General features: G+C 45.4%; 1 protein-coding gene across 2 annotated transcripts in view; it reads right to left on the bottom strand.

The window, feature by feature from the left end:
- Positions 1 to 256: 256 nt before the first annotated feature.
- The window catches only part of LOC146190073 (uncharacterized), a 125,791-nt gene continuing 110,608 nt past the window's right edge, over positions 257 to 15,439 (bottom strand). For both annotated transcript variants that reach the window (XM_084603372.1, XM_084603373.1), the window contains one exon: positions 257 to 480. In XM_084603372.1, coding sequence (XP_084459498.1) covers positions 323 to 480 — 158 coding nt within the window. In that variant the 3' untranslated portion in view covers positions 257 to 322. The remainder of the gene's footprint in view (positions 481 to 15,439) is intronic.

Here is a 15,439-nt window from a genome sequence, read left to right as displayed (position 1 = left end):
CTCAACTGCACCCGGTGTGTTCTCCTCGGAGATCCTATAGCGCATGCGCAGTTCGCACCTGGAATGGCTGGTTGCGCTGCGATATACTGAATATATTTGCTTCTTTACTCACCTGCTGGCATAGGCGTCACTACGAATCACTGAGACAAATATGTTTGATTCGGTCAAACACGATGGACAGGCCATATCCTCACGATTTGACACGAACCAAACCGCAGCTATGTTCACTTTGCTTGCTTCGGTTTGTTGTGCACAGCCGCACCTGTGATCTCACACGCGCCAAGGGGATTCCTTGTTTATTTCCCTCTCAACATTGTATGTCCTAATCTGGCTTCGTGTTGTGCGTGCACTTCAGCTTGGCTTGACTCCGGTTTGGTTGACTGCATAAGCCTCGCTTTGTTGCGCATGCCGCATGCACTTGTGCCGGCTGTTGTTGATCTCGGGGAGTCCTCTTGAGGCGGTTGCAGTGCGGCTTTTCAACTGAAAAGCAACAAAGGATATTACATATTCACGATTGTATACAAGCGTGCAGTCATCTTTTGTTGCAATGACAGTAGCGCAAACAAGGTTTCCGAACTTGAATGTAGAGGTATGGGAAGAAATAAGTAGAAGCAGCGTTAGATAAAAAACCACCACAAGGCTGTTTGTCGGCGTCTTCCAAGTACTGTATTGTGTGCATGTTCGCATGAAATGTGCTTGTATGACTAAGAAATGTCTTCCCAGTACCGTCTGCGCTACCGACTGCCGTTTGGCGCTTCACGGAAAAACTGCGCAGTTTGTAAACATTCACGAAGGCGGCGAAACGGGATTTTCACGTGGCTCAGGTTGTCGTGTCATTTTATATTCGAAATCCATACGTATTGGAGGCTTACTGTCGCCCAGCGACTAACCTACATCACCTCCTACCCCGCTTCTCCTTGTTGCCCATTCTTCACGGAGTGCGTTTCCGCCATAACCTTGCTCGGCGCCAGCCTTTTCGCGCCTTTTGCTGCGCATATATAAAAGCCATGTCTCATGATCAACGTCTGCTTTTTTTTTTTTTTTTTCAATCGCTTAGTTTCCCTGGCGCTTTTCAAGACGAAAGTCGTAATAGGCTACGCTGGTAAGGCCGAAACGGGGACGCAGAAAGTGGACGCAAAATGTGAGGCCACCAGGCTTAGCGCGATGTAGTATAATGACTTTCCCTTTCGGTGGAGGTGTCCTCAGAGAAATTATGTGTGAGATGTTGCGCCATTTTTTTCTGCCATCAATTACTAATTCAAAAGCATTTGTAGGCTGTGTAAAAATATAAATAATAATAATTAGTCATGGTGGGAAATAATAATGATAAAAATAATATATTAGGTAATATGATTACGGTCATGGTAATTAATAATATGGGTAAATAAAACGTAAAAATAACAAAGATACAAATAAACTGCAAAATAAATACAAGAACAATAGGCACATTACAAAGTAAAAATTAAAAACATCCCGGCAGCGCTAATGCTTTCGCATTCTCCCAATGCAGTTTCTGCAGAGACCTCTAATTTTTGTTTGGTTTTGTTACTTGTAACAAAACTTGTTGAAGCATCGGCCTGTGTATGATGTCACCTACGTGATGGAAATTTTCCACGTTTTCATGTTTGGTCCTTCACTAATATTTAACGATACATGTATCCAATACAGTACAATACAAACGAACAACGAAGCGGTTACTTGCGGCGGCTCAATTTGCTTTTGATGATGTGTGTCGCGGCCCTGAGAAGGTCACGCTTTTTTTGCCTATGAGGCCTAAAAACACTCATTCTATGTTTCTAGTTGGCTCGTGAGCACGTTCAACGTTTTTCACGAAAATTTATGCAGGATTGGCTATTCCAGCTTATTACATCGGACGTGTCTGCAAGACACCGGGTGGTGCTGTCGTACAGGGACCCCCTATATTACTCGACAGTCTTTAATTGTTGCTGGTAGAGGAAACGAACGCGGAAAGAAAAGTTCAGTCACATGGCTAAATTTCCATAAAAGGATTACAAATTAGAAAAACATAGCGGAGCGCAATTCGTTGACCAGATTCAAACTTCTAACCTTAGCAGCATCACCTGACTCGTGAGCTAACCACTAAAGTAAAGTGCGCAGAGTTTGTTGGCTTTTTTTTTTTTTTTGTTAGCTACGCGGTTATCAGTCTCGTTCACCTGCTAAATGCCTTACGCTTGCAAGCACAGTCCACGATACCAAACCACATTTTCATATCATCGTGTATGTCAGTCCACTCGAACATCAAGATCAGCGACTGTAACCATTAATCAGGATGACCTGGTGCAGTATACGGGCCCTGTCTTGAACAAAGGCTTTGTTGAACGAGGCACTGTGCAACGCGATCCACCATACGGCTTGTCCAGAAGCCAAAAACTCCAATTCGGGCTATATTAGGTCATACTAAAACCTTGTAGTGACAGACGAGGTCTCCCTGTCTTTTGTCAATTTTCCGCTGAAATATATGCCAGAAAAACACTGCGTCAAGACACCAAACAAAGCAATGATCGACAGTCTCCGCTTGGCAGCCTTGCAGCGGCGGCAGGTCACCCAGCCATGACACAAAACCCTCCTCGGCGCTCAGCCATACATATGCCTCGACGTGTGAAGTCAGTGCTCGTGTTTCCTCTTATTAAAAAAAAAATTACATTAAAGCGAGCAGTCTAATGCACCGGCAGTGCTTTATTGGCGAGAAGGGCTTGAAATCCTGGTTCACTTAAAGCGTTTTCTCGCATTTGAATTTAGAGTTTATATGAAAGGGTTAGAGGTTATATGAATCAGTGCTATTGTAGCCCTTTAGGGGTAAGTCGGCTTGGGACGTTTCCCCTCACCTGCTTGCACTGACGCCTGTGCTGAAGTTCGCTGTTATCAAAATTTATATTAAGCAATCAAGCAAACTATATTATGCACCGGCAGCGCTTTATGTTTGACTGGCTGGAGGCGCCTGTTCATCTGAAGGCTTTTTCCCTCCTCTGCCTAGCCTGAATTTCGAGCTCTGTTCTCTATCTCTGTACAGGTACTATTAAAGAATATGCCGCACATTATCACAGCACAGGAAGCGGTCAGGCTTCTCTCTCTTCCCATCCTAGAATAGTTGCCCACCTGTGCTGCACTTTTGGCTGAAAACAAACACTATTTGTAGCCTTGTCTTGTTCTCTTCTTTCCTGTGTCTCGTCTTTTTGCTGGTTTAGAATGAATTTGGAGCTTGTCTGTCAAGACGGCGACCGTCAATCGCGAGATCTCTCGGCGTATCCGCGGTGTCTACTTGGCGAAATCGCTATCCAGCGTGCTACAAACTCTCTTTTGCTGCTGCTTAAAAAGGGAAGCAGCGTATTCACAGCGCTCTCCCTTTGCCATCGTTACCTGGTGTAGTCCTCTCCGTCGATGTGTGCTCATTTTGATGTGACCTAGCATAGTTTTTCATGTTACGTCTCTTAATGAAATACTCTTGTATGGTACAGAGCAAACTCCCACTAAATAGGGTGCAGGGGGTGAGGTGGGGGTGCACCGCACTTAGTGCTGGTCTACGTTTTGACACCTCTAATCATATGGTCTTCCCTTGCGTACAAAATACATGCCTGAGGTTCCCCTGGAACCGGCTTCACTTCTAGCACAAGGCTTGCCTTCGTTGTTTCTGTGGTAGGAAAACCTGAGCAGTTCGCATAAAAGGGTATGTGGTGTACCGTACTCGATGCACATGTATACTCTTTTGAAGGCGTAAACGTTTTATGCATTTCTAGCCCACCGGGAGAAGTAAGGTCAACAATAAACTGAGTCGAAAATAGAAGTCATTTCCAGTTGCTAGGAGGACCGAGTAGTTAGTTGCTTGTCGATGTAAAAGATGCGAACATTATACTCTGGCTCTTTAATAACTTCGGTCTAAATAGTGGTGATGTCAGCAAAGTGCTGACGTTACTGGTTTACTTTATGCCTGTGGCGGATTGTGACATCGCTGAGGGCGTCGAAAAAGATTCAGTGCACCTGTTACAAGTAAACGAAACACATTTGTCACGATATAAAACTTTCCTTTTCCGTCTTTGCTCATAGTCAGTTGATTGACTCCGTAACTCAGTGAGCTGAATACTTGTGAATGAGACTCTAAGCAGGGACAGGCTAGTCATCTATAAAGAGATTACTGAGCACTATTGGCTAAACAGGGTAGAATACCCACCGGCAGATAGGACACTGAATAGGAACCAAGAAAGTATCTGCAGGCGCTTACAAAGAAGGAGTTTTTCGAATTCAGCAACTCATTAGCTGCAGTGGTACCCAGAACAGTTCTCGGACAGATGCAAACTATGTCAGGATAAGGTGTACCTGGTACATATAATATCGGCGTGTTCATAAGTGGAAAACATAAACTAAGAAACAAAAACGGTTTTGGGAGACTACTGTTGAGCTCACACCCTGATACTTAGCTATGTCTAATTCGACTGACCTAGCACGCCGCCCAGCTTCAAGGAGCCCAGGCCGCCTTCTGTCCTGTATATGTTGGAGATGAAAGTTTTACCACCACCACGTCCCGTAATAACCCCAGTTATCGCACACCCTCGCGCCACCTGAAATTCATAAAAGAAAAAGTTTACTTGGTTAGTGGGGTTTGGCGCCCCAAAGCGACTCAGCCAATGAGAGACACCACAGTGGAAGGCTCTGGAAATTTATATCACCTGTGGTTCTTTAACATGTAATGACATCGCGCACTACACGAGCGCCTTGCTTTTCCCCTCGATCAAAAAGCTGCTGCCGCAACCATAAAAAAAAGTCAAATGGGCCATATTTTGTGTACCAAACAAACTAGCAAAGTGGCGAGCATCATGAGGCGCTTTTCAATGCGAATGGTGGAGGGACAAACGCCCAAAGCAGACACGTGAACAAAATAGTTTGTTGTTGTCTCCTCTTGTTTGTTTGTTTATGTGTTTGTTTGTTTTGCGGTCATGATGTTCGTGAGGGTATTTTTCGCATTCGGCGAAAGTCACAGATTGCTTTATCTGTAGCGCGGGCCATGACAGTGATTTCATTTGACACATAATCGAGAAGGAGGAGGAAGATGATGAGCAAAGGCAGAGAGGTTAACCAGTAAGAGAAACCGGTTTTCTTCCCTGCACTGGGGGAAAACAGCAGTCATGGCTTGAATACCCAAACCCTCCAACATGTGCAATGCCTTGCAATGTTATTCACTGGAATGCACCTCCGCACAATCCGCCTGGGATAACGCGCTTCTGAAGCCGTACAGGCTGCTCGCCTTTATGAAGCTCATTTCGGGCTTTGCTTTGGCTTCCCTTATTCGCACACATCCCTCACTTTCCCGGAAGGGCCGAGTGGGAGAAGACAAAATGATTTCGCGAGAATTGCTGGAGGCGAATCACAAGACGTCGTCTTCACAAGGGGCTCCTCTGCTGACTTCCCCTTGCCAGGATTGTGTTTCCGCGAAACGCCTCGTGAGCGTACGCGGTGAGAGCCTCTTCCCCTCTCCTCTTCCAGGAATCTCTTCGCAAAAGAGGTTGCTGCGGAAGGTGATACAAGAGGAGGAAGAAAAACATTTTTTTTTTTAACTCACTGAACCTTTGAGATCATCCTGTGGCCGTGGAACTGGCCTCAAAAGTCCCGTACGTCATTGGTTTGTCCCCGCACTGGATAGGCAGGTGCTATACAATCTTCCTGGACGTTTCGTCCATACCACATATTTTGTAGTGTCATACGCAAAAACTTTCCTGAAGGCCCTAATTTGCGTGTTGCCATTGAATTAAATGTCAGCCTTTTTAACGCGACAATAGCGTCGGTCAGAACGTCAATTGAACCTTCAGCATTGAGAATCGAACGAAGTGAGTGTGTGGACCAATATTTTGAACATGTTCAAAGACTGCGCCTGTTCTTTCCATCGAGGTTGCTGGGCGACCCTACATTGAGACCTGCTTTCCAAAGCCGCTCGGCAATCATATACTATTATTTCTGAGGGAAGTTGGTGTCCTCGTTCTTTGTTGGAAAATTACTCTCTTGTGTTCCTTGAAAGCTAACAATGACACCTTGTGCGTTAAAGTAATGCGTGCTCCTGTGGATGATTCCCAAATACAAAACATGTTGATTTTAAAAATTGAGTGGCTCTCTTTCACATAGCTGCCCAGCTTTCTTCATTCTCCATTGTCATCTCTCTTCGGGCACACTTTTATTTTCTCTTTTGGCATCATGGTCAACTTTTCTTCATCCTTTCTCCTTCCTTTTTTTTTTACTTTACATTGGCCGGCCAGCCTATCTTTGTCGTATTTTGGGCTGTTTTCCTGTTACGTTTTTGAAATGTAATTTCCCCTGGTATCGTACCTTCGCCAAATCTTTCTTGATGGCACGATCTATCTCCTGGGCACCCGGTCATCACCTTCTTGTCCTGGTGACACCAAAAGGTTCTCCCTGATACATTCAGCTCTCATTACCACCGCGTTGTGAAACTCTTTTCCGCTATGGTATCTTTTCGAGCAGTTTATATGTCTTAACGCAAGCACAGTAAACCACAGGAACGACACAGATACGAAAGTGCTGACTTTGTTTTGTTTTCGCGGAAGGTCATACCTTATATAGCCCGAACTGTTTCGTGAAAAAAAAAAAGAAGAAAGATGGAAAAATGTTCAACAAAGATAGGTGACTAAGTCAACAATGAGAGCACATGCGCTGGCAGAAGGATATAGCTGTATATGATTCTGTCTGCGCATGCGTTCTCATTGCGTTGTCGTATTTTTAACAGCTACACGCTTCCACAAAATCAACCTCAGCCGCAAACGGAGATACAAAGGTAGAAACGATTCCTTTTTCATATTTGATAAATTAAGGCCCCGACAACTCCGTTGGGCGCTGGCTCTCTTTGCTGCTTTTGTTTGTCGCACGTATGGTAAACAAGGAGCTTCTAGTCCCCTAAAATGACATCAGCTTTACGAGGGCTCCTAAAGCTGTGAACACATGTAATTTTGACTATATGTAGGGGTCGGGGGTGGAGTTAACATGCGTTGAAATCGGACAATGCACGGACAGTGCTACCGCCCCCCTCCTGGCGATTGGTATATAGGTTTAGGTGAAGAAGTGACCGCCTACGTTAGTGCGCGCGCGGTCGTGCTGTTCTTTGATGGCAGCGCGCACGTTCCTTCAACGGTACGTGATGTCACTTAAAATTGTGGCACTGCATGAGGTGTTGCAATGCTTAAACCAATAACCGCAGTTAAATTCTTGCTTTGCGCGGTTGCTTCCCTGTCGGAGGAAACTCAGAAATATTGCGTCGATAAATATCGTTACGCATGCATGTGAAAATCGAATGGCGGCAAATTCCTGATAATTAAGGTGATACAGTGGGTTTAAAACAGAGTTTTCGAAACTGGAAGTCGAAGATATATATAACGCTTGTAACTTTCAGTCTACGTAATACTGCTTGTATTCTGTATCGCTTAATGACGCACATGTATTTTGTTTCGTAGCTGTAAGTTGGCATGAAGGCAGCGCTACTGGCACGGAGTATCAGGCTAAGGAGTTCCGGAATAATTTGACCGTGCCTGGGGGCATTTAACGTCCTCTTAAACCATGTTTACGCCACTATACGTATAGCCCCTCATTTTCAATCGATTCCCATCAAATGGCACTTTCCTGTAAGCGTGAGTCACCGCGTGCTCGAGTCTCACGAGAGTTTCACTTACGGTGACCGGAAAGAAAGCGGAGAAAGTGCTTATAGGATATAGGAAAACTGCGAGGTGATGCCGCTGAAACGGCCCGGCTTACAGTTTAAAGGCGTGAGCACATGTTCAGGTGTTCAACTCACGCATGCTGCACACGCTATATATGCGCCGGTGTACGATGGCCGCCTTAATATAGCGCTCTTCAGCGGCACAGCCGCCGCTCTCGGGTAGTGGGGAAATAGGGCTATCAAAAGCGGCAGCGTTGGTGCTAACGCTGCTACTATATTCAGCGACACCAAGGACGAGCATTAGCGCGGACGGACACCGTGGGACAGCAAAAGGGGGAAGTCGTGAGCGTGTCGTCAACGTGACCGGCATGCCTTGGCGGGACGTCGTTCTTCGTCGCCAAGAAAGTCGGAAGCCGCTGCTGCTTCTCACCAGCAGTCCGGAACTCTGGGAAATGACGTGTTTGCTTTGCCGAGAATGATTTGTTGAGTATTCGGGCAGATCCTTCTCTGCCCTATAATGACACTGCAGTAAGCTTAAAAGTCCAGCCTCGGTGCCTTGTGCGGAAAAAGGGAAGGAAAGGAAAAAGTTTGCCGTTCTGCCTTATGTACACCGCCTGTCACACAATCTTAAAAATGTGGCTAAACGATATGGCATAGAGGTTGTTTTTTCTGCACCTAAAAAACTTAAAAGTGTTTGTGCTATTTTGGAAAGAAAAGCTGAGCATCAGAAAGAACATGAACTAACATGTGGGGTTAAGCATAAAACAAAGTATGTGCCGTGTGCTGAAGGTGTAGTCTACAAAATCCCACTATCATGTGGACAAGTGTACATTGGGCAGACGGGGCGGTGCATTAATACACGTTTGAAAGAGCATGCAAATAACTTAGACGCTAACAAATCTACTAATCTTGTTAACCACGTCCATGACTGCGAATCTTGTTATCATTCACTGCGCTATTCTGATATCCTCTATAAGCACCCAACCCGCTTAACACGCGAGATAATGGAGGCCTACCACATGAAGAAAAAAACTAGGATGTGCGTTAGTAAGCCATCCATTTTTCTGCATGAAAGCGAGATTGCGTACCTGCATCCTACGTAATAACTCGTGTTTTTGCTTGTACACTTCTTGATAGGGTGGTCACGTTTCCCCTTTTGAATGAACTTTCAGTTGAGTCAGTGCTCGTCTTGTGTTTCTTTGTTCTGGTGCTTGTCTTTTGCGCTGTTTTTCCATCCAATTGCGTAAAACTTGCTTAGACGCGTGGGTGTAAATTCCTCGTAGCACAGCCAGCTGTTACGAGGAGTAACCGCTGGCGCTCATTAAGGGTCGCGAAGTCTTTCTGTAACGCATTTTAATTAAAGAGCGGCGCACTGCTCTACTATAAGGATCATTCTGAGTTTATTGTTTAAGAGGTGCTTGCACTTGCGTTCCTTCAACATGGCCATTATTACGGCGATCAGTTCCTGGCTGCCCATTGGGAAAAAAAAATATGAAAAATTAGACCAAGAACAGAATCTCGTGCATGCTCGATCAAGCACGCACAAAAGCGGGGACCCCTTAGCGACAGCGCGCTCAGCCAGAGCCTTCGCGCGCAGCGGTCGAACCCCTCGACAACGCCCCCCCCCCCCCCCCCCACGCACACACACTATCGTTATATAGCCTTTTCGCCTCCCCATCCCGAACTTTCCACCCCCATGTAGCGTCGGTCTAGGCTGCACACCCGCGGGCTGAACATAACCAGTGCGCGCGTCAGCAGCGCGTCAGAGAGGGGACGGCCCGTTTCTCGGAAACCAGGGGACATCCCCGAGGAATTCGGCGAAATCCCTGCGCGCAGGACCCCCCACCACCATCACCACTTGGGCTGCCGCAGCCTCCCCCGACGCGTCCCGACGGCACGCTTGATTGAGGGAGGCAGTGCGAGCAGCAAGCGTACATTGCTGGGAAGGCGACGCCGTGAAAGGAGAAAAAGATGTAGAGGAAAGAGGAACAAGTGCCAGGACCACGCGCGGAACGCCCCCTCCGAGGTGACGGGGTTCGAGCCCCGAGGCTTCATCGGACGGCAACCTCAACTCAGCCAACAACTTATTCTTCTTCCACATCCCCCTCCCCCCCACGTAACGAGCGATGTCGTCACGTGACTGCAGTGATCTCTTCTGAACGACGGAAGAGAGAGAGAGAGTCCTGACAAACGAATAAGCTCTCGCGAATAACCCTGATCTTTACGATTCGCCTGGTGCAATGAAATGGTGTGGAGTGGAGAGAGTGGGCTCGTTTTGTTGTGTTCTTTGTGTTTTCTTTTCTCCCCTTTGAAATTCCTGGTAAGCGGAGCCACCTCCTCCTCCACATATGGTCTCACTGCATTGCTCGCAACACGTGCTGCTCGCGGTCGGCTGCGTCCACTCTATCGCACGCGCTTTTACGTGTGGCTTGTAGATTTGTTTCTCCCAAAGCTGGGAGAGGCGGGTGACTTAACCTGCTATCCGTTTCTGTGTATCCTGATTTCCATATTAAAAAAGGAAAGCCAAGAATGGCCTCGGCCAGCCAATGCACTGGCAAAAGAGTTCTGCATGGAAGGAGCTGAGTAAAGACCTAGCTGTGAACCTAACTATGACTGCAAGCTCCGGCGGTAGCAACAGTGCGCGCGGCTTTCAGAGAGCTTAGCCGACGACGTTTCGGAGAAAGCCGACTGCTCTCCACGGCCACCTCCTCCTCCTACCAAGGCGCTCTTTCCACATGTACACACAAAAAAGACACACGGAACGCGATTCGCTGAAACGGTTCGGGAAGATGGGGAAAGAAGGAAAAGCATCTGATCTTGCAAAGCTCCTTCTTAAGCCCGACCGCCTGTACGTTTGTGTTTCTGGAGTCTGTGTATGTGTGTGTTTCGCAGCATACGTAGGACTGGACAGCATAGTCGCTGGATCGCCAATCGGCTTTCAGACCAGAGCAGCGTTGTAATGTGCCGACAAAGAAGCGTCTACCGGGAACTTGAGGGAGCAGCCGGCCGCATGGCAACAGGGAGATTACGTCACGAGTCGCAGGAGATTGTCGTCGGGTTGAGGGAGGAAAATCAGCTCGAGTGGAGCGCCGGCGCGCAGGGTGGGGGGGTTCACAACGCTGGTTTCCCGGTAACGAGAATTGAATTCGACGCTTCGTTTCCTAGAAGCGCCGCGTAACGCTGTCGTCTATCATTCCCAGAAGAGAACTGTGAAATCTCGCAGTTGTCGCCGTTCCACTCGCTCCGCTGAAATAAGTAAACTCGAATCAGGTGTGCGTGTGTTCGGTCATGCCCTATCGGATGTTAACCGTCCGAGCGCATTTCGTCGTTTTGGCGCGGAGACAAGCTCGGCTTGCTTAGTTGGACACTGTCTCGCTTTCATAAAACGCCAACTCCCTATCCTCCCTTCTTTATCTCCGTGAATTAGTTCCGGCTTCTGTCCGCTGGTGCCAGGTCCTCGCCACACCAAAATATCCATACTGCAACAGAATAACAGAGGCTAATAATAAAATATTATTTTAGATAAAGGTTTGACTGAATGGCAGCGCTCTTCCCGAAACTGCTAACTCCTATCTGGGTCCATTGGCTGGGCCAGTACTGACCTGGGAGGGTTAAATACGCGTTCTTTTACCAGACATAAGTAAGACGTGTATTTGAAAGGCTAAGACCGGCTAGTATTCGTGTAAGCAACTGTATCCTCAGGAGAGGGTTCGGTAACGCACTGAATTGCGGTACACTCTTAATCTGTTTCCGCATACGCGTTATAAAAGTTCCAATTATAAGTTTTGTTGCAGTCAGATGTATGAATGCTTTTTGTATTTTTTCGCAGAAATGAAGGTCCTTCTCCCTTGCTTTTAGCTTTAAAATTGAGTATAGTTCACGTTTTCTAAAAGCTACTAGCCCGATATACAGGACGCCTCCGATAGCTATAATTTATGTTGAAACCAATGAACCCCCTTGAGGACCGAAGGACTCTGCTGACATGCGTGTATTTCCTTAGAATCCGTTAACTTCCAAAGCAGCTCTGCTACTCCTTAGTCATTCAGTGCGCATCGCAAACAATATTCTGCATTAAGTTGCCAGCAGTCTAATTACTGAAAAATTGTCAAGTATGGTAAGTAAGTCTAAACAGCTGCCTCTATATGGTACAACTACACAGTTGTCCTCTATCTATCCCTGACACGCTTCAAGGCATTAAAAAAACAACAACAACAACAACAACAACAACGCAGGAACACATCATACAAGAATATCTTGCACTAGGCAAAAGTATGAGAAACACACTAAATTGTGCACGGATGGTTATAAAACAGCCCATTATGTTCCAAGTGGAGTTGTACAAGCACAAGTACAGGTTGTACTCGCAGAAAACAATCCGCATAACGCATACCTAATCAATTATTGCATCGGAATGCTATGCCATCTGTGTCGCATTAAAAAAAAAATGATTACAAGTGAACATTAATGACAGGATTACCTTCGTGAGTTAAAACTGCTTCAACATCATCATCAAAACGAACAACGACAGTATCAGAAGCATAACAACTACAAGCGACGACGCCATTTCATGAACATGCAATGCGCGAAAACCCAGTCAGCGAGCTTTCAGAGACGTTTTTTTGATGCTCGATATTTAGAGCCAGTTTGCCAATTAAAAAATTCAAAGGGGCTCACCTTTGAGTTTACAGCCTTCAATATCTGGATATAATATTACCCATGAGTTTGTTGTAAACTTCTATGGAGTGCGGCCTGCTGAAATCGATTACGCTACTCTCTTTCCTGTTGTCTTTTTCAACTTCATAAAAACTGGCTTGGAAAACAATATTCTAAAGTAAGTACTGGGGAATTACGGCAAGGTGGTAGTCAATTGGTATGTGCTTCGTGTACGTTGACCCTGTGCTCACCAATAAACCCAGCAGGCTTCCCTGCATAGTCGTCTTTATTGGTGATCCACAATGTGCTGTATTTTCTCGCACTAGAAGTCCTCGAGGCAGCCCTTAGGCCAGAATTTAGTGAAGTGTCATTAGCATGTAGAGGCTCGGTGTTATCACCATCCTCTTTTGAGCTGCTTGAAGTGCAAAGATCTGACTCCCAATCATCCGCTTCAGAGTCGACATCGGAGTCAAATTAGAGGTCCAAAAGGGCGTAGAATTCCTCCCTGGACACGAAGACATTTTAGAAAACTACCGTTTTTTCCACGGTCTGTAGAAGTGCAACACTTACACACGACCAAATTCCCGCCAAGACAGTCTGCACCGCCATGGAAAGCGCGGGAAAATGCAGGCGCTTTGATAATAGGATAATTGGTTCACAGGAAGGGATAGCTGGGGATCTTTAGCGTGCGCTGACATCGCACAGCACACGGACGCCTCTTTGTTTCGCCTCCATCGAAACGCAGCCGCTATTCCGGACAGTAGTCGGGCGTCTTACCACTGCACCACCCCGGCGGGGCGCGCTTTGAGCCCTGGCCTGGAATTCTGCAAGTGTGGTTTTGCTAAGTGGCGGAGGCTATGTTTTTCATGCATAATGTCCTCATTTGAGGACACATGTTTGTTTCCATGTTTACAGGCCATATCCAAGAAAAAAAAAAAAACGACAGCAGAATTGGCTGACATTAAATAAAAGTTGTACTTGCATATACTTTTATACTCGGACTGCCTCTCGATGAATTATTTTTTGTTCCTTAGGAACTTTCGATGGCTTCAAACAAGCCTACTCCTCATTAGAACCTGGCATTTCAAAAAAACATCGAAGGCTAGTGGCATGTGAGAAAAATGTTCGAAACTTTGACTTGATCTCAGCTAAGGACTCCATGGGGCAAGCGACACGCTCCCGGCAAGTGAGAAAAGTTTTATATAGCACGATAAATATGTGTCCTTATATGAAGCCAATATGCATGATAGAGTTAATTTAGTGATCTTTTATAAACTACAACTTTTCTTAACTAGCGGACTCAAGTATTCGAGTTTCGTTTTGACCATTCTGACAGCTTTGAAGTACTTTTTCCAATTTTTCATTTTAAATTAATTCAACTAATTGATCAGTCACACTCGAAATATTGTTATTTACCATCATCAAGCACTGGCATTTCATTCTGAAAAGTTTAAAATTTTTGAACCCAAGTTTTCAATTTTTCAATTTTCTTTTCAGATATTTCAATCATTATTTCGGCAAACTTTCTTAATTAGCAACTTCAAACATTGATTTTTTTTTTAGCATTTTGACAGCTTATAGCCACCTTTTCCCTTTGTTTCTTTCTTCAACTATTTTAATTAATTGATCAATTAAACGCTCAAAATTTTCTTAACAACATCAATCTTTCAATTCTGATCATTTTGACTACTTTGAGCCGGCCTTTTACCAATTGTTCATTTGTTTAGTATTGCTTCAATTAACTAATTGATCAATTATGCACCAAACTTTCTTGATTAGCGTTATCAAGCGCTAGCTTTTCATTCCGAGCATTTTGACACATTTGAACTCCACGTTCTCCAATTTTTTTCATTCCTTTAGTTAATGAATTATTAAATTAATTACAATTATTTTATTAACTAGACATCGTCTATCACACACAAATCAATCATAAATCCCTAGAACCAAAAGTTACCATGATATATCTTTTTTCACGCAGCCCCTGATTATTTCCGACATGCAGAGCCTACAGTTGTACTATAGATGGCTTTTCAACTGAACGATCGGTGAGCTATCGCTTAAAATTTGATTAGCTGGTTTAAGCTATTCATATGGCGGTGTTGACTGGCGATGCGTCGCGCGATGACGACACCGTCGCCTGCTGTTGCCGCTGGTCACCGGCACGAAGAGACGTTGCACGGTGATCGATGCGTTTTCAGCGTTCTTCTGTTACGCCGCCTCGTCGTTCGGTCAGTTCACTCACCTCGGACCATTACTATCAGGGAGGTGTAATCAGGCCGGTACACTGCTTTTAAATAAAGGCAGCATAAACTACTATAAAAGCACTGATGGCGATTCTTCTGGTAATGCATTGCATTTCTAAGAGACACAGCGCACGGGGGCCAAACTTCACTCTGTGGCGCAGAGACTTGCGACATGTGACTTCTGCGATTTTAGGTAATAGTTAACAACATATGACCACAGTAGCCTGTTTTTAATTGTCCTTTATTCCTAAGGAGCTTTCACTTCATGAACTATTTTCACACTCAAGCAGGCGGAGAGAGCTTCTGCAGGTTCTTCGCTGGTGGCTCTAGTTAGGCGTACTCATTCTCCTAACAACATCAATGTGCAGCAGAAAAGCCAACCTCACAAGGAAAAGCCATGCCGAAAGACTGTTTTCGAGGTGTGTCATTCTCAAACATTACAATAGGGTGGCACTGGTTCCTCACTGCTACGTAGCTATTTCAAAGGAAGCCTATCTTAGAATACAACAAAACCGTAAGAAACAGAACCACCTTCATAGTTTATTAATCTGGCTGGTCGCAACGCGCAGAACTGGACTGTTTTCAAACTCCGTATTTATTTATTGTGCTCTTGATTTTTTTTTTTTGCTTTGTTCTTGCACACTCCCTCAGTAAAATGGGCCTGAGAACACATACGCAGCGCTCCCCCGATGCGCAGAAACGGCTACGATGCCACGATATGTCCATAAGCAACATTCAATGTCTGGCACGTGCATAAATTGTGCTATATACTGGGAACATCCAAAGTGCTTTTCTGTACTTCTGGGTTTTACAGATGTTCAGCCCCATTCTTATCCATCAGAACCACGCATGTAGCTTTGTTTCTCGACTA

Source organism: Amblyomma maculatum, chromosome 5 (assembly GCF_055883805.1).
Source record: "Amblyomma maculatum isolate TAMU_Amacu chromosome 5, ASM5588380v1, whole genome shotgun sequence".
NCBI classification, from domain to species: Eukaryota; Metazoa; Arthropoda; class Arachnida; order Ixodida; family Ixodidae; genus Amblyomma; species Amblyomma maculatum.
This window is presented reverse-complemented; position numbering and strand designations above follow the sequence as displayed.